This window comes from Coregonus lavaretus, assembly GCF_964263955.1.
Source record: "Coregonus lavaretus genome assembly, chromosome: 23".
In the NCBI taxonomy this organism is placed as follows: domain Eukaryota; kingdom Metazoa; phylum Chordata; class Actinopteri; order Salmoniformes; family Salmonidae; genus Coregonus; species Coregonus lavaretus.
This window is the reverse complement of record NC_140010.1, coordinates 19,588,461-19,607,045: the sequence shown is the minus strand read 5'-3', so window position 1 is coordinate 19,607,045 and position 18,585 is coordinate 19,588,461. Positions and strand designations below refer to the sequence as shown.

The window sequence follows — 18,585 nt, the reverse complement described above, 5'->3', positions numbered from 1 at the left end:
AGAATTGTTATAATCCATCAGAGTTCAGTGATTTTGATGGGAATTCAGGTATTCAATTTATTTTTTATTTTTCTTAGAATGCACTCATATATACCATTTCTTATTGTATAAGGTATTTTATTATATTTTGTGTTAAAATAATGAATAAATTAACATACAGGGGAGGAACATGGCTGCAACCACCAAACACTTGCTTTGTCTATTCTACCTGCACTCAGCTGCACTGTCTAGACTGCCTCATTAATTACTGTTGTCGTTACGTTCTCTTGCATAATTCAACAAGTGTGTCAATAGCAGGATACCCTCCGATTAAAAATCAATACACTTGGCTCCAGTGGCGATTTTAAAATGTAAATCTTGGTGGGGCAAAAAAAATAAAAAATTGGGGGGATGCATGCCAGCAAAGCAACTACACAACATACCAGGCAGCCTCTGGAACTGCCGTTCTGCTGCCAACAAGGCAGAGTTCATCTCAGCCTATGTTACCCTCCAGTCCCTCGACTTCTTGGCGCTGACGGAAACATGGATTACCACTGAAAACACTGCTACTCCTACTGCTCTCTCCTCGTCTGACCATGTGTTCTCGCATACCCCGAGAGCATCTGGTCAGTGGGATGGTGGCACAGGAATCCTCATCTCTCCCAAATGGAAATTCTCTATTTTTCCCCTGACCCATCTGTCTATCTCCTCATTTGAATTCCATGCTGTCACAGTCACTAGCCCATTTAAGCTTAATATCCTTGTCATCTATCGCCCTCCAGGTTCCCTTGGAGAGTTCATCAATGAGCTTGACGCCTTGATAAGTTCCTTTCCTGAGGATGGCTCACCCCTCACAGTTCTGGGGGACTTCAACCTCCCTACGTCTACCTTTGACTAATTTCTCTCTGCCTCCTTCTTTCCACTCCTCTCCTCTTTTGACCTCACCCTCTCACCATCCCCCCCTACTCACAAGGCAGGCAATACGCTTGACCTCATCTTTACTAGATGCTGTTCTTCTACTAATCTCACTGCAACTCCCCTCCATGTCTCCGACCACTACTTTGTATCCTTTTCTCTCTCGCTCTCCTCCAACACTACTCACTCTGCCCCTACTCAGATGGTAATGCGCCGTCGCAACCTTCGCTCTCTCTCTCCCGCTACTCTCTCCTCTTCCATCCTATCATCTCTTCCCTCTGCTCAATCCTTCTCCCTCCAATCTCCTGATTCTGCCTCCTCAATCCTCCTCTCCTCCCTTTCTGCATCCTTTGACTCTCTATGTCCCCTATCCTCCCGGCCGGCTCGGTCCTCCCCTCCAGCTCCGTGGCTTGATGACTCATTGCGAGCTCACAGAACAGGGCTCCGGGCAGCCGAGCGGAAATGGAGGAAAACTAGACTCCCTGCGGACCTGGCATCTTTTCACTCCCTCCTCTCTACATTTTCTTCATCTGTTTCTGCTGCTAAGGACACTTTCTACCACTCTAAATTCCAAGCATCTGCCTCTAACCCTAGGAAGCTCTTTGCCACCTTCTCCTCCCTCTCTGTGGATGACTTCGTCAACCATTTTGAAAAGAAGGTTGACGACATCCGATCCTCGTTTGTTAAGTCAAATGACACTGCTGGTACTGCTCACACTGCCCTACCCTATGCTTTGACTTCTTTCTCCCCTCTCTCTCCAGATAAAATCTTGCGACTTGTGACGGCCGGCCGCCCAACAACCTGCCCGCTTGACCCTATCCCCTCCTCTCTTCTCCAGACCATCTCCGGTGACCTTCTCCCTTACCTCACCTCGCTGATCAACTCATCCTTGACCGCTGGCTATGTCCCTTCCGTCTTCAAGAGAGCGAGAGTTGCACCCCTTCTCAAAAAACCAACACTCGATTCCTCTGATGTCAACAACTACAGACCAGTATCCCTTCTTTCTTTTCTCTCCAAAACTATTGAGCGTGCCGTCTTTAGCCAACTCTCTTGCTATCTCTCTCAGAATGACCTTCTTGATCCATACCAGTCAGGTTTCAAGACTGGTCATTCAACTGAGACTGCTCTTCTCTGTGTCACGGAGGCTCTCCGCACTGCTAAAGCTAACTCTCTCTCCTCTGCTCTTGTCCTTCTAGACCTGTCTGCTGCCTTTGATACTGTGAACCATCAGATCCTCCTCTCCACCCTCTCCGAGCTGGGCATCTCCGTCGCGGCTCACTCTTGGATTGCGTCCTACCTGACCGGTCTCTCCTACCAAGTGGTGTGGCGAGAAGCTGTCTCCGCACCACGTGCTCTCACCACTGGTGTCCCCCAGGGCTCAGTTCTAGGCCCTCTCCTATTCTCGCTATACACCAAGTCACTTGGCTCTGTCATATCCTCACATGGCCTCTCCTATCATTGCTACGCAGACGACACACAACTAATCTTCTCCTTTCCCCCTTCTGATAACCAGGTGGCGAATCGCATCTCTGCATGTCTGGCAGACATATCAGTATGGATGACGGATCACCACCTCAAGCTGAACCTTGGCAAGACGGAGCTACTCTTCCTCCCGGGGAAGGACTGCCCGTTCCATGATCTCGCCATCACGGTTGACAACTCCGTTGTGTCCTCCTCCCAGAGTGCGAAAAGCCTTGGCGTGACCCTGGACAACCCCCTGTCGTTCTCCGCTAACATCAAGGCGGTGACCCGATCCTGTAGGTTCATGCTCTACAACATTCGGAGAGTACGACCCTGCCTTACACAGGAAGCGGCACAGGTCCTAATCCAGGCACTTGTCATCTCCCTTCTGGATTACTGCAACTCGCTGTTGGCTGGGCTCCCTGCCTGTGCCATTAAACCCCTACAACTCATCCAGAATGCCGCAGCCCGTCTGGTGTTCAACCTTCCCAAGTTCTCTCACGTCACCCCGCTCCTCCGCACACTACACTGGCTTCCAGTTGAAGCTCGCATCTGCTACAAGACCATGGTGCTTGCTTACGGAGCTGTGAGGGGAACGGCACCTCCGTACCTTCAGGCTCTGATCAGTCCCTACACCCAAACGAGGGCATTGCATTCATCCACCTCTGGCCTGCTGGCTCCCCTACCTCTGCTGAAGCACAGTTCCCGCTCAGCCCAGTCAAAACTGTTCGCTGCTCTGGCACCCCAATGGTGGAACAAGCTCCCTCATGACGCCAGGACAGCGGAGTCACTCACCACCTTCCGGAGACATTTGAAACCCCACCTCTTTAAGGAACACCTGGGATAGGATAAAGTAATCCTTCTAACCCCCCCCCCCCCCCCCTTACTCCACCCCCCCCCCCCCAAAAAAAATAAATAATAAAAAATATTTTTTTTAAAGACAATTTTTTTTGGGTAAAGTGGTTATCCCACTGGCTCTAAGGTGAATGCACCAATTTGTAAGTCGCTCTGGATAAGAGCGTCTGCTAAATGACGTAAATGTAAATGTAATACCACTAAACAATACATTCATTGCACTATAATGGTGACAAACGGTGCCCACAAACTGTTAGGGCCTACATAAAGCTGTCCCAACAGCAGAGCTTTCTTTTCAGAACCATGGAGTGAATCCTTACCACCGCTACACCTGGCTATCAGCGGAGCCTTGTCTGGCAGCGAAACAGTTCATTCAGCCTCATTTACTGCCTTTTTAAAAACCATAGCTGATATGGCTGACTTGCTTAAACAAATGTGGTTTCTACTGACAATTGAGATGTACAAACTATGGTATAAAGGAACGACGAGCGGATAAAAGGCAATCAGTTATTTCGATTAAGACATTAATGAGCGAGCTAGTACGGACGTAGTCAATATAACTATTTGTGTAGCACTTTTGATATGTACAGCGACAGAATTCAGAACATGGGCCGTTCTTACAGTATTCTCCTTGTACACTAAGTCAGAACCGTAAGATAAATAAAGTGGGCATATAAGCAGACAAAGACATCCAGGCCGGCCAAACGCTCCCCTAACCTGGACGACGCTGGGCCAATTGTGCTCCGCCTCATGGGTCTCCCGGTCACAGCCAGCTGTGACACAGCCTGGGATCGAACCCGGGCCTGCAGTGGCGCCTTAGCACTCATTGTTGAATTTGTGATTTCCAACTTGTTGTGTAATGTTCATGTCCAATGGCCAATGAGCACCGATACGTTTTATCTATAATTTCTCTTCATATGACAAGGATTGAAAAGGATTTGCCAGTAGATTGCCGACTTCATGCATGACAATGACTGCTTGAATAGCTTGCTAGCTAAGATTTTGAAAGTATGATGTTGACATGATCAGTCCAATCAAAGCTATGGTAGATATAATGTGATTTTACGTCATTTTATCTGTGGCCAATGACCTTGAGCCTTCTTGGATTGGCACTTCTAATGTAAGTATATGGCAGCACCCAAGGGGCTTGAATTTTCAAGCTCTACCTGTAGATTTTGCGGTGACGTAGTGTACCCGTGAGTGACAGAACACTGAGCCAATCACACCACAACTAGAGAACATTACCAACCTCTATGCTCCGTATTTTCCGCTGGTTGCCCCACCACTACAGAAAGCACTGAGCTAGGCTGTAACACCTGCATTTTGCAGCTGCCTTACTCAAGAAAGCAAAAAAGAGACCATGTTTGTATGCGGCTTTATTAACCAAATTATTATTTATTTGTTATATTGTTTGCAAACTGATATGTGACATGTATTAATGTCAAAATAACATGCAAAACAGGCAAAACAAATAAAAAATAAGAATACTTTTTCAGCTAAACAGGTGGGGCTCAAAACAGGTGGGACCTGCCGTGAACGACACGTCGCCACTGCTTGGCTCTAGATTACACTTATCTAAACATACTTTACATAGTTTGCGAGATCAGACATAATTTCACTATAATCCGAGCGTTCATTTTAGGAAGTTGCTTTCATTTCAGCGCATCTATATTGTAAACATTACAACTGTATTAAATTATTACTTTTTTTCAATTCAACAAAACATGTACACCAATCAAAATAAAGTTAGCTTTCTTCTCTTGCTTGTGATGTGTCGAGACGGTTCGTTAAATCCCCGATGATGCTTTAGCGTTCTTATAGATTTAAAATTGGCTCAGTTGGTAGAGCATGGCACTTGCTATGCCAGGGTTGTGGGTTCGATTCCCACGGGGGACAAGTATGAAATAAAATAAAGGGTAGGAAAATGTATCCATTCACTACTTTGGATAAAATGTAGATGCAACAGAAAGCCAATTGAAACCATTACCGTTTAACAGGTCATTACATTTCCACGGTTGTAATTGGGACAAAATGACAGGCACAAGCAAGGATATGAAAGAGTAGCAGGAATAAAATCAATCAATCCAGTGAGATTTTGGTGACAAGTGGATTTTGCAATATATAGATGGCTGAAAAAGACAGATCCTCAGGTGGGCGGGGCATCTGCATTGCTACTATTTTAACCTGATGGGTGAACCCTTACATGCTGTCTAGACCGGGCGTGCGCATGTTGATTTTGTACATCCACACCAGACGCGATCCAGACAGCAGGTTGAAATATCAAAACGAACTCTGAACCAACTATATTAATTTGGGGACCGGTCGAAACACATTAAACATTCATGGACATTTAGCTAGCTTGCTTGCTTTTGCTAGCTAATTTGTCCTGGGATATTAACATTGGGTTGTTTTTTTCTGGATCTTTGTAGATTTTGTAAAATCGTGTGTTCTCTACTCTGACATTTAATCCACAGACAAAAGGGGAAAGTAATAGGTTCTAGTAATCTCTCCTCCTTCAGTAGTAGTAGTAGTAGTAGTAGTAGTCGTCTTCTTCTTCTGTGGACTTTAAGGTGCATTACCACCACCAACTGGACTGGAGTGTGGACCTCCGTTAATCTTTCAATCATCCACGTGGGTATAAGCATCTAAAAACGGATGAGGAGATGGTAGAGGGGGACTTGCAGCTCTTCAAGTCAAAAAGAGAACCAAGTTCTATTTTAGCGTCTGGCTACGCAGACACTAGTTGAAACGCACGAGTAGTTTAGACGAAATGATTGAATAACATATATGTGTACATTTATTTTGCAAGGCTTGCAGTGTAGTCAGCATGTTACATAATGAAGCGACATTAAAACAACACCTAGCGACCTCGTCAAGGGCGTTGGACCTATTGGCATAACGGCGAAGTCGTTGGCTTGACAGTTGCTGGACCTAGGTTCGAGTACCGGTCAGAGCTTCCCCCTGAATTCGCTATAATATAAATATCTCAGACTCTGTAGGGAGCAACACGATTAGAACTTATTTTATTGTCGCTCACATTTTATGACTAAACACCACTCGCTGACATGCTCACACCCACCAAAATGCACCCTCACAGTGAAACACAAAGCATTTATATAATAATAATATGCCATTTAGCAGACTCTTTTATCCAAAGCGACTTACAGTCATGTGCGCATACATTTTTATGTGTGGGTGGTCCCGGGGATCGAACCCACTACCCTGGCGTTACAAGCGCCATGATCTATCAATTGAGTTACAGAGGACCATTTATTTTCAGGAGAGGCAGAGTGACTGCTTCATGGGTAGCGGTGGAAAACAATGATGTGTGCTCTGAGCCTGGGATTGAACGATGCAGTATTGTGTTGGCTTCTTGTCTCACTGTGAGGATCTTTAAATCCACAACTTTATTGAAAATTATGAGTTTACATGTAAGCTATTGTCTACCACACTACCCATTTTCATAGCAGGAGACTGTGGCTGAAGTTTCTGTCTGACCTGGAAGAACCCTCTAATGAATATACAACATTTCAGTAAGGCTACACCTTACAGAATTACAACTGATTTGAAATGCAGGACCTTTCCTTTACAGTGCCTTTTTCACTGAATAACAATGCAAATACTTGGAAAGTACTGTGTTTCCATTGTAGGCATTGAAAGATGGTCAAATAGGATACAATTTCAAGGTGTGTACTAGATGCTATTGCTCTTTTGAGGTTACATGAGGACACTTTCTCTTTGGGAGCATGTGTTTTTCAGATGTAGCTAGTTTCGAATTTCAAATGCTTGAAAGAAGAATGGTTTATTCCCATGTGTTTATAGCCTGAATGCCAGTCTGTTTGTGCTATCATGCCAACTCCTTGTCACTCATTGTCATGCCAGTTGGCTAGAGCACAAACAGATCATGCAGTATCAAGATGCTCAAAAAATGTACCCCCCCCCCCCCCTTCTCCAGTACACCAGTACACCAGTACACCAGTACACCAAGGGGAGCAGTGAATATCATGGTGTTGTATGGAGGCAAGACACTCATTACCACACATACATATTGTGCTACCCAGTTAGGAGAGGGAGGACGTCTCGAGCACTGAGCAAACAACTACATTTAAGTACTTTTTAAATACTGCTTCCTACGCAGAAACCTTACACAGCCTACCCCTCAAAAACATGAGCGTTGTCATTCACAAAAACTGGCAGGATTATGGAAACCCACCAATCCTTTTCTCTGAAGAGCACAACGTTCTAGAGCAAAGAAGATGATGATAATTGGACAGGTTTTATGTAGGCTATATTGTGCACAATGCTGCTCTTGCAATGGACATAATCTTGTCGTGTACTATGAGGTTTATGTATCCTAGAATTGTATAGGCGTCATGTATCCGACTGCACAGTCACGTGGACACAACAAGCGTCCATATGTCAAGAAGACCAATGACTTCACCTGAATGAGCCTCTCCCACAGACGCCCTACACTATGTTGACTGGCCATGGTTGTAACATTTCCCGTTGATTGAATGGCTTACTATGAGGTGATCAATCTGAAAATCACGTAGTTCGAACATGACCATCCATGTGCGAATGTGATTCGGGATGAAAATACATGTTGGCGATGTAATTCTTCAGGAATCTTCGGATATTCTGAACATCAGCACAGAAGGTAGGATGAAGCGCTGAAATCAGTTAATTTTAATGTTATATGCAACAATTAGATTTTATTTGATTGCTGGGCGCGTTCTACAACAATGCCCAATGCTCTGATATGCTATACAGCTACATCAAACATGCCATTTCATTTTTCTGCGGCAGTAGATAATAGCAAACATAATCTGTATGAAATCATAGGTGTTTTAAAAAATCCTAAAAGCATAGTCTATGCACTTGACTGATTTTCAATTCATTTGGGGGGGGGGGGGGGGGGGGGGGGGGGGGGTGTGTATGTATGATGATGAATAAAAAGGGTCTAGTGTCTGGTTGCTACTCAGCAATTAAAACCATATTCACTTACCAGCCTGACATGAATGAATGCAGTCACTGTTCAATAATTTTACATGCAATATTGTATTGTATTTCATATCTATGTAAAATACTTCAACAGACAAGTCATAATGTATTCATTAAGTTCATTCGTTATGATCATAATTTTAATAGGTAATGGGTCAAAAATGTTGTTGGACATAAGACTGTAAAATCATCAGAAAATCATCTCAAAGGGATTATTTCGTTTTTGTCAAATTATTTCGTTTTTGTCAAATAGCCTACTATATATTTTTGGGATTATTGTGGTCAATTTGCAGTGGACAAATTATGTATAACTATGTCCCGGCCCCCCAATCATCCGCTCAAGGAAAAATCGTCCCATGGCTGAATGTAATTTGGGGACCCCTGCTAAGGCTGTCCTTTCCAAAGTTCACTGATAATTAGTCAATACTTTACCACTTCTTGATGTAGAGACTGAGGCTCCATACCATTTCATCTCTTTCACACCCATGCATTTCTAATCAAATCGAAGTATAATTTCATACAATACACGTTACACATTAAGATATTAATGAACAATAAATATTCACACGTGTACATGCCTCCAGTAATTGTTTTATATATATATATATATATATATATATATATATATATATATATATATATATATATATATATATATATATATATATATATATATATTTTATTTTATTTTATTTTTTTAAATATTTTTTTTATGGGGTAGATCAGCTTTAATATTGCAGATAGATTGTAACTTCCATCAATGTAATTGTCTGCATCACTTCCAATCCCCCATATATTTTCTTTGCAATATATACACAGTTGAAGTCGGAAGTGTACATACACCTTAGCCAAATACATTTAAAGTTTTTCACAATTCCTGACATTTTATCCTAGTAAAAATTCCCTGTCTTAGGTCAGTTAGGATCACCACTTTATTTTAAGAATGTGAAATGTCAGAATAATAGTAGAGTGATTTATTTAATCTTTTATTTATTTCATCACATTCCCAGTGGGTCAGAGGTTTACATACACTCAATTAGTATTTGGTAGCATTGCCTTTAAATTGTTTAACTTGGGTCAAACGTTTCGGGTAGCCTTCCACAAGCTTCCCACAATAAGTTGGGTGAATTTTGGCCCATTCCTCCTGCCAGAGCTGGTGTAACTGAGTCATGTTTGTAGGCCTCCTTGCTCGCACACGCTTTTTCAGTTCTGCCCACAAATGTTCTATAGGATTGAGGTCAGGACTTTGTGATGGCTAGTCCAATACCTTGACTTTGTTGTCCTTAAGCCATTTTGCCACAACTTTGGAAGTATGCTTGGGGTCATTGTCCATTTGGAAGACCCATTTGCAACCAAGCTTTAACTTCCTGACTGATTTCTTGAGATGTTGCTTCAATATATCCACATAATTTATGATGCCATTTATTTTGTGAAGTGCACCAGTCCCTCCTGCAGCAAAGCACCAACACAGCATGATACTGCCACCCCTGTGCTTCACGGTTGGGATGGTGTTCTTTGGCTTGCAAGCGACCCCCTTTTTCCTCCAAACATAACGATGGTCATTATGGCCAAACAGTTCTATTTTTGTTTCATCAGACCAGAGGACATTTCTCCAAAAGTACGATCTTTGTCCCCTTGTGCAGTTGCAAACCGTAGTCTGGCTTTGTTATGGTGGTTTTGGAGCAGTGGCTTCTTCCTTGCTGAGCGGCCTTTCAGGTTATGTTGATAAAGGACTTGTTTTACTGTGGATATAGATACTTTTGTACCCGTTTTCTCCAGCATTTTCACAAGATCCTTTGCTGTTGTTCTGGGATTGATTTGCACTTTTCGCACCAAAGTACGTTCATCTCTAGGAGACAGAACACGTCTCCTTCCTGCGCGGTATGACGGCTGTGTGGTCCCATGGTGTTTATACTTGCATACTATTGTTTGTACAGATGAACGTGGTACTTTCAGGCGTTTGGAAATTGCTCCCAAGGATGAACCAGACTTGTGGAGGTCTACCATTTTTTTTCTGAGGTCTTGGCTGATTTCTTTTGATTTTCCCATGATATCAAGCAAAGAGGCACTGAGTTTGAAGGTAGGCCTTGAAATACATCCACAGGTACACCTCCAATTGACTCAAATGATGTCAATTAGCCTATCAGAAGCTTCTAAAGCCATGACATCATTTTCTTGAATTTTCCAAGCTGTTTAAAGGCACAGTCAACTTAGTGTATGTAAACTTCTGACCCACTGGAATTGTGATACAGTGAATTATAAGTGAAATAATCTGTCTGTAAACAATTGTTGAAAAAATTACTTGTGTCATGCACAAAGTAGATGTCCTAACCGACTTGCCAAAACTATAGTTTGTTAACAAGAAATTTGTGGAGTGGTTGAAAAATGAGTTTTAATGACTCCAACCTAAGTGTATGTAAATTTTCGACTTCAACTGTAACTTAATCAGTTTGACATTTTATTTCCTGCTCTGATTCAGGTGCTTTCACACTGTGAACAATCAGTCAGCACAGCCATGGCCTCCCTCAATGGTCTGTTGCCAAGGGGAATAGTCCTGGCCGAAGGATAGAGAAAGAAGGAGAAAGAGAGAGAGAAAGCAGCCTTGAGGTGCAGAAGAAGAGATGGTCATCACTGACAGGAGCTCCAGCACTCCTGTGCCCAAGAAGCAGGAACCAAAGAAGAAGAAGAAGAAGAGGACGTCCCGCCCCCATGGCCTGCCCTCCCCGGCGCTCTGCTGCGCGTGCGGCCTCTGCATCATGCTGGCAGGCATCAACATCACCCTGGTGGGGGCGTTCGCCTTCAGCACCATGGTGCCCTCTGCCAACCCTCCCATCATCATAGGGCCCATCCTGCTTCTGGTGGCCTTCTCTTTCTTCGGGGCGTGCTGTGTCTGCAGCCGCCTGCCCCCTTCCCAGGGCTCCCGGAGGTCTAAGGTGGGCAGAAGGAGCATGGGGATGATGGGGTGCGGGGGTTTAGCCGGGGGGGCGACGTTCGAGATCGAGACAAGTGAGCACACATTGCAGGACACCACAGCAGTACAGCTCAGCCCCTCAGCCTCACCGGGGTCATCCCAGGCGTCCAGCCCTGAGCGGGATGCTCCTTCTGACCCTGCCCCCCCAGGGACCTGCAAGCTCTTCACCATGGAGACCAATGGCCCCACCTCCACCACGGCCTGCTATTCCGCCTCCTCGGCAGGGGGAGGGGCTGTGAGGCTCAACCTGCCACGTGATGATGTGGCCACCTAACACAGCCCTGACTAACACTCTGTAGCATGAGCCTCCTGCCCCAGGGGACTGACGCAAAAATATGTAAATATGGGCTGTGGCGGTCATGGAATTTTGGATGACAGTAATTGGCCTGCCAAATGACCACAGTCTCTGTGTAAATAAATAAATAATGATAATACATTTCATGTTGCTAAAAGACCAGTCAAGTTCTTCCACACCGATCTCGACAAACCATTTCTGAATGGACCTCGCTTTGTGCACGGGGGCATTGTCATGCTGAAACAGGAAAGGGCCTTCCCCAAACTGTTGCCACAAAGTTGGAAGCACAGAATCGTCTAGAATGTAATTGTATGCTGTAGCGTTAAGATTTCCCTTCACTGGAACTAAGGGGCCTAGCCCAAACCATAAAAAACAGCCCCAGACCATTATTCCTCCTCCACCAAACTTTACAGTTGGCACTATGCATTGGGGCAGGTAGCGTTCTCCTGGCATCCGCCAAACCGAGATCCGTCTGTCAGACTGCCAGATGGTGAAGAGTGATTAATCCCTCCAGAGAACGCGTTTCCACTGCTCCAGAGTCCAATGGCGGTCGAGCTTTACACCACTCCAGGCGACGCTTCGCATTGCGCATGGTGGTCTTAGGCTTGTGTGCGGCTGCTCGGCCATGGAAACCCATTTCATGAAGCTCCCGACGAACAGTTTTTGTGCTGACGTTGCTTCCAGAGTAAGTTTGGAACTCGGTAGTGAGTGTTGCAACCGAGGACAGACGATTATTACGCGCTACGCGGTTCAGCACTTGACCGTCCCATTCTGTGAGCTTTTGTGGCCTACCACTTGGTGGCTGAGCCACTACAGTCAAGTCACTAATTTGAAGGAGTGTCCACATACCTTTGGCAGTAATTTGAAGGAGTGTCCACATACCTTTGGCAGTATATATATACAATACCGTTCAAAAGTTTGGGTCACTTAGAAATATCCTTGTTTTCGAAAGAAAATCATGTTTTTTGTCCATTTAAAATAACATCAAATTGATTATAAATACAGTGTAGACATTGTAAATGTTGTAAATGGCTATTGTAGCTGGAAACGGTTGATTTTTTATGGAATATCTACATAGGCGTACAGAGGCCCATTATCAGTCCTCTGTTCCAATGCCACGTTGTGTTTGCTAGTGTAGAAAACCCTTTTGCAATTATGTTAGCACAGCTGAAAACTGTTGTGCTTATTTAAAGAAGCAATAAAACTGGCCTTCTTGAGACTAGTTGAGTATCTGGAGCATCAGCAATTGTGGGTTCGATTACAGGCTCAAAATGGCCAGAAACAAATAACTTTCTTCTGAAACTCGTCAATCTATTCTTGTTCTGAGAAATGAAGGCTATTCCATGCGAGAAATTGCCAAGAAACTGAAGATCTCGTACAACACTGTGTACTACTCCCTTCACAGAACAGCGCAAACTGCCTCTAACCAGAATAGAAAGAGGAGTGGGAGGCCCCGGTGCACAACTGAGCAAGAGGACAAATACATTAGAGTGTCTAGTTTGAGAAACAGACGCCTCACAGGTCCTCAACTGGCAGCTTAATTAAATAGTACCTGCAAAACACCAGTCTCAGCATCAACAGTGATGAGGCGACTCCGGGATGCTAACCTTCTAGGCAGAGTTGCAAAGAAAAAGCCATATCTCAGACTGCCCATCTTTTTCTTTTTATTGGCCAGTCTGAGATATGGCTTTTTCTTTGCAACTCTGCCTAGAAGGTCAACATCCCGGAGTCGCCTCATCACTGTTGACGCTGAGACTGGTGTTTTGCGGGTACTATATAATGAAGCTGCCAGTTGAGGACCTGTGAGGCGTCTGTTTCTTTCCCCTTTTTTTTTTCTTTTTGTTATTGTATTTTCTCCCCGGTCCCTAAACGCTTTTGCTCTGCTTCTTACTAGGTTGAAGCGTTCATTCTATCATTTATGACATTCTGGTGAGCAAGGGTTTATTCTAGGGCAACATATAATGACAGAAGAGAAGCTGCATGTATCTAATTATAGAGAAGTTGACTAACAAATGGCCTACCAAAATGTTGGAAATTATAAGCCGAAACATCTAAATCAGGCCAAAAAATCCTGCACCCCCTGCCAAAAAAAATGTCTGCCATCTCTGACCATAGCCTACAGCACATTTTCTTTCATTTTCCTTATCACATAGAGTCGCGCGGATGGGTGCAGCTGAACAAACTGCTGACCCGCGCACCACCAACGCCCACCCAAAACCCCCGACCAACCACCCTACTTTGTTTTTGCCTTAAGTAACAATCTGTCTTATGTAACCATACCAAACGTAACATATCATACTTATTTGAGTGTCCCGGAATTATGTTTACTATGTTATGTCTAGTCTTTGGGACCAGGCTGAACATAGACACCTACAGTATCCCAGAGTCACTTTGAAAGTAATGCTGCCTTAGACTGAGATCTCAGGATCAAACAAATGAGGGCTATTTTAATGTGCGTGATGACATTGTCAGGAGAAATCAGTTTGTATCACAGCAGGATGATATTTAAAAAATAAATAATCCCCAATATTTGTCCTATATTGTCATTTGTTTTGAAAACAAAAGTGCCATGCAGCAAAAGAGAAAGGTCAAAGTTTAGAGTTTGAGGGATGACATAAAGTATGAGCGTGATTCATATGTCCAGGGAGTGAGCTTGTTGTAAATGTGTAGTGTCAAGATGTGTTTGAAAATGTATTCTGTTTTGACAGCATCTTTAACTATGTATTATTTTAATGAAAATTCTATTTACGTAATTTGATAACAATACATGTGATACTTGTGAATACAAAAAAAGATAAATAATGTTATATAAAAAGGATCACAAAGAGAATGAGTTTGTTGCAGTTGCACTTCATCGGTTCCTGTGGCTGCATCTGTTCTTGCTTCTGCTGGGATGGCTGGTTGTCTGTGGAATGGTGACTCTTTTCAGACTGGCTTTGGGGTTCCTGGAGGTGGAGACATCTCCATGTCCCTTCTGGTTTACATCCTTGTCAGATCCTTCCTGTCCAATCACTTGCTGTGTCTTGGTCCGTGGCCGTGTCTTTGTTCCAGCTGTGTGTTCTTTGTTCCAGCCTCTTCCTTAGTGACTTGGTCCTCTGTCTGGTTCAGGTGTAGAACAGAGATGGGGCCACTGTAGATGCTCGGGCACCACTGACCTCGACGTCTGTGCACCTTGGCTGTACTTGGGAGCTGGTCGTTTGGGAGAGGCAACCACATGCCCTTTCTCCTCTTCCTCCTATTGATGAACTGTAGGAACTGTCTCCAGAGCTTCCTCAGCTGTTTGATTAGACTGAACACACTGAACAGACTAACCTCCAAAGGGGCCACACCAAACACAAGGATCACTCCTATCATGTAGATGATGTAAAAGATCAGCAGGCTGAGACCGCATCTGCAGAGAGTCACCCTCGATGAAACAGGTTGGCAAATAGAATCGACCCTCAGAGAGGGAAAGAGTGACTGAACATCTAAAAGTGAGCAGAAGATTTCCATGTACCAAAAATACTTATTTGCAAGTAAACTGTTCCTACTAGGGGTGTAACGATCCATCTACTACATCGATGTATCGATTTATATTCCTATGATCCAACTACATCGATCTGTGCTCGGCGAGTTGGCCTTTTGGACAACATATATCAATCTAACGTTTTAAAATGTAATAAATCGATTGTATCGATACTAGGAAATAACCCATTGGATTTAAGCACGTCAGACTTTATATGGATGTTTTTTCTTAGCACTTTTAATGATAAAGGCTTTAAACATTACTCGATTCAGTCTGCCTATCCGTGACGTCATCGCCCCGCGCCAGCAGCAGCGCAAAGGCGCAAAGACAACAAAACATAGCATGGCGGACGACAGAGGAGAAGCCGACGAGCGAGAAATTATCAAGCCACCATTGCGGTCCTTACAAGAAACAGGAATCTAGGAAACTTCACCTGCACTGTCCAGTATCCAGGTATTTATTTCAGTCACACTGGTTGAATTTTTGGCTAAAAGGTTACTGAATCGATTTCAAGTCACTGAATCGTTTCGGATCGTATCGTTCTGAATGAACCAATATCGTCCTTGAATCGTATCGACAACCACGAATCGTGATACAAATCGAATCGTTGTTAAAACGAATCGTTACACCCCTAGTTCCTACTGAATGTCAACTGAAACCAACATGCTACTACTTCAACAGTAAACATGATGATGCTCCCATAGTGACATTGTGACACATAATCAATTTCAGCAAGATTCCATAAAGATATAGAACAATATCTCTATGCAAGATTTTGCCCATAGAATTAGGAATTAGAATAGTAGAATGGACATGAACCTTCTTTTTTTAATTTAACGTTTATTTTGACAGGGAGTCATGCTGAGACCAAGGTCTCTTTCTCAGATGAGCACTGCATACACATGAAAAACACATCAATATACAATATACACATCATGCCCCCAGCCTCTGGAATGCCTTCCCAGACCCCCTGAAGGCACCACAGACCCTGGGCTCCTTTAAAACGGGCCTAAATACTTTTCTCTTTAGGAAGGCTTTCTGTTGATGGCTGTGCTCCTTGGTGTCCTGGGTTATTTGTGTCAGTTGCCATGTCTAGTTGTGTCCATTTTATAATTCTTATTTTTTTATGCACTTTGAGATTATTATGTATTATGAAAAGGCTTTACAAATGTAATTTATTATTATTATTATTATTATTACATCAATCTTCACATCAATACACCAAAAGCATAACACAATCATAGAAAACAAATACATTATTCAGTAAAAAGGTAATCAGCCTTTTGAATTGCCCTAGAGCTGGGAGTAGGCAACCCTGGTCCTGGAGAGCAGCAGGAACATAATGCGTTTGATTTAACCGACCTGGAAGACCAGGTGTGTTGTATTTAGGCAATCACTGCACTGATCAATAAGCTCAGTTGGTCAGGTGGGGTGCCTAGTTGGGACAAAATCCTGCAGTATCTGCGGCTCTCCAGGAACAGGGTTGCCTACCCCTGCCCTAGAGACACCAATTCATCAAATTTTAGAGAGCCTTTGAGATTATTCCACACGTAAGCTGCAAAAAGACTAAAAACAGATTTACCTAACTCAGTGGAGATTGAAGGGATCTCCAGAGTTAGCCATCCCTGAGACCGGGTCTGGTATCTCGTACGTCTGTCTATAAGTTAACAATGAAGTAAGGTACAGCAGACGTTTATGCAGGAGGGCAAAAAGAGTGCAATGCATCGATCTACGAGATTTCAAAGAGGGCTAGCCTACTTTCTGATACAGAATGCAGTGATGTGTACTGATCCTATCACCTGTAATAAAGCATAGTGTGCTATGAGAAACTGCGTCCAATGGCTTCAATACAGTGGCAGCTGCATTCATATAGACAATATCCCCATAGTCTATAACCGTTATGAATGTCGATTTAATTATTTGTTTTCTGCTATTAAATTAAAGGTATGACCTGTTCCTAAAAAAATAAGCCAATTTTAATTATTAATTTCCTAACTAACTAATCAACATGCTTTTTGAAAGATAGCTTTTCGTCAATCCAAATGCCCAAATATGTATAAGCGGGGACACGATCAATGAGGGCAACATCCAAAGTGCATATGCATAAATCACCAGATACATTTTTATGTGATTTGCAGAATAACATATACTTGGTTTTACCTGCATTAAGTACCAATTTCAGTTCAACAAAGGCTTTCTGCAAACCAATGAAGGCAGATTGAGGCTCCAAAAGAGCCTGGGTCCGGTTTCCCAAAAGCATCTTAAAGGTGGAATATGCAGAAAACACTCTGCCATTTCCTGGTTGCTAAAATTCTAATAGTTTACCTAATTTCAGTTTATGTGACAAAACAAGCAGTCATTGTGTAGAGAATCATTTTACCATCTAAACTGCTGGGAAATATCGTTTCCATAACCCAAAATATTGTATTTTCAGGTGTTTGAAGTTGGTGTACTAAACCGAAAGTAAAAGAACGGGAAGCATAGAAATAGAATAGAACATATCTACCGCTTCTTAGACTTGCATTCAATGAGAATGACAGATCTATAACTCTCAGATCTATAACTATGTGAATTTGGTCGGGTCACCCAAAAAGTTACATATTGCAGCTTTAAGGCTGTTAATTGCATCTTTACATTTTCGAGCCGTTTCCCAAAACCATCTTTATTAACATTGCACTTGAATTTGCTCGTTATCTAACACCTGCCTCAGATCACTTGTAGAACAGCTAAATACATTGTTAAATCACCATTTGTCCTCCTACGTCATTTTACAAACCGACAATCTCCGCTAAACATAGAATGAAGATGTTTATCTGTCTCTCTGTGACAGCCGAAAACGTCATAGTTTAATATACACTGAGTATACCAAACAAGGTGTTCCTAATATTGAATTGCACCCCCTCTTTTGCCCTCAGGAAAGCCTCAATAGACTATACAAGGTCAGGGACGGCTTGTTCAATAGGGCGATATGGGCGACGCACTGCCAAACGGGAAAAGGAAGGGATTTTTTTTCTAATCAATTTTATAAATTTATAAAAAATTATATCACGGCAACAGCAGTTATCAGTGTTCACGTCTGATCTGCCAGCCACTAAATGTCAAATCAGGCTAAAGTCGTGCTTCAAATGGCCCCGCCCGTTTTTGGGCGATTTCAGTCAGGTTGAAAATCGCCCAGAAGTCTCTCATAGCCTGTCATGTAAAATCTATTTTTTTCACATTTCAAAGCTTTCAATACATTCTCTATGGGTGTCTGTGTGCATGCACTTACGCGCTTTCGTCATACGTGACGTAACGTTGAACGTAACTAAGACAATGGCGGCTATCAGCGTCTATGTTGCGACCTGCAGTGTGGCGTTATTTTATGTTTTTAATTTGTAGACTTAGTTTACAAACATTCTGCAAACATTCTGCTTTGGACTGATCTTCGGTTTTGGACTGATCTTGTTGATCGTGTACATACCCGCTACGAACGGACTAAATAATGAAAACGCTGCAGGCAGCTGTAATCCCAATACAGCTGGGAGACTTGACTGGATGACAGAGTCCCGGACAGAGAGGTGGAGCCGGTCACCTTCACCCTGGTCAGAGCGGACCGCGATCCTG

At 43.2% G+C, this 18,585-nt stretch overlaps 1 protein-coding gene across 1 annotated transcript; it reads left to right on the top strand.

The window, feature by feature from the left end:
- Positions 1–10,832: 10,832 nt before the first annotated feature.
- LOC311098717 (transmembrane protein 275-like) lies at positions 10,833–11,456 on the top strand (the record flags this gene model as incomplete). Its single annotated transcript, XM_084139255.1, has 1 exon — positions 10,833–11,456. The coding sequence occupies one exon, from the start codon at positions 10,833–10,835 to the stop codon at positions 11,454–11,456; it is 624 nt and encodes a 207-aa protein (XP_083995381.1).
- Positions 11,457–18,585: the final 7,129 nt, after the last annotated feature.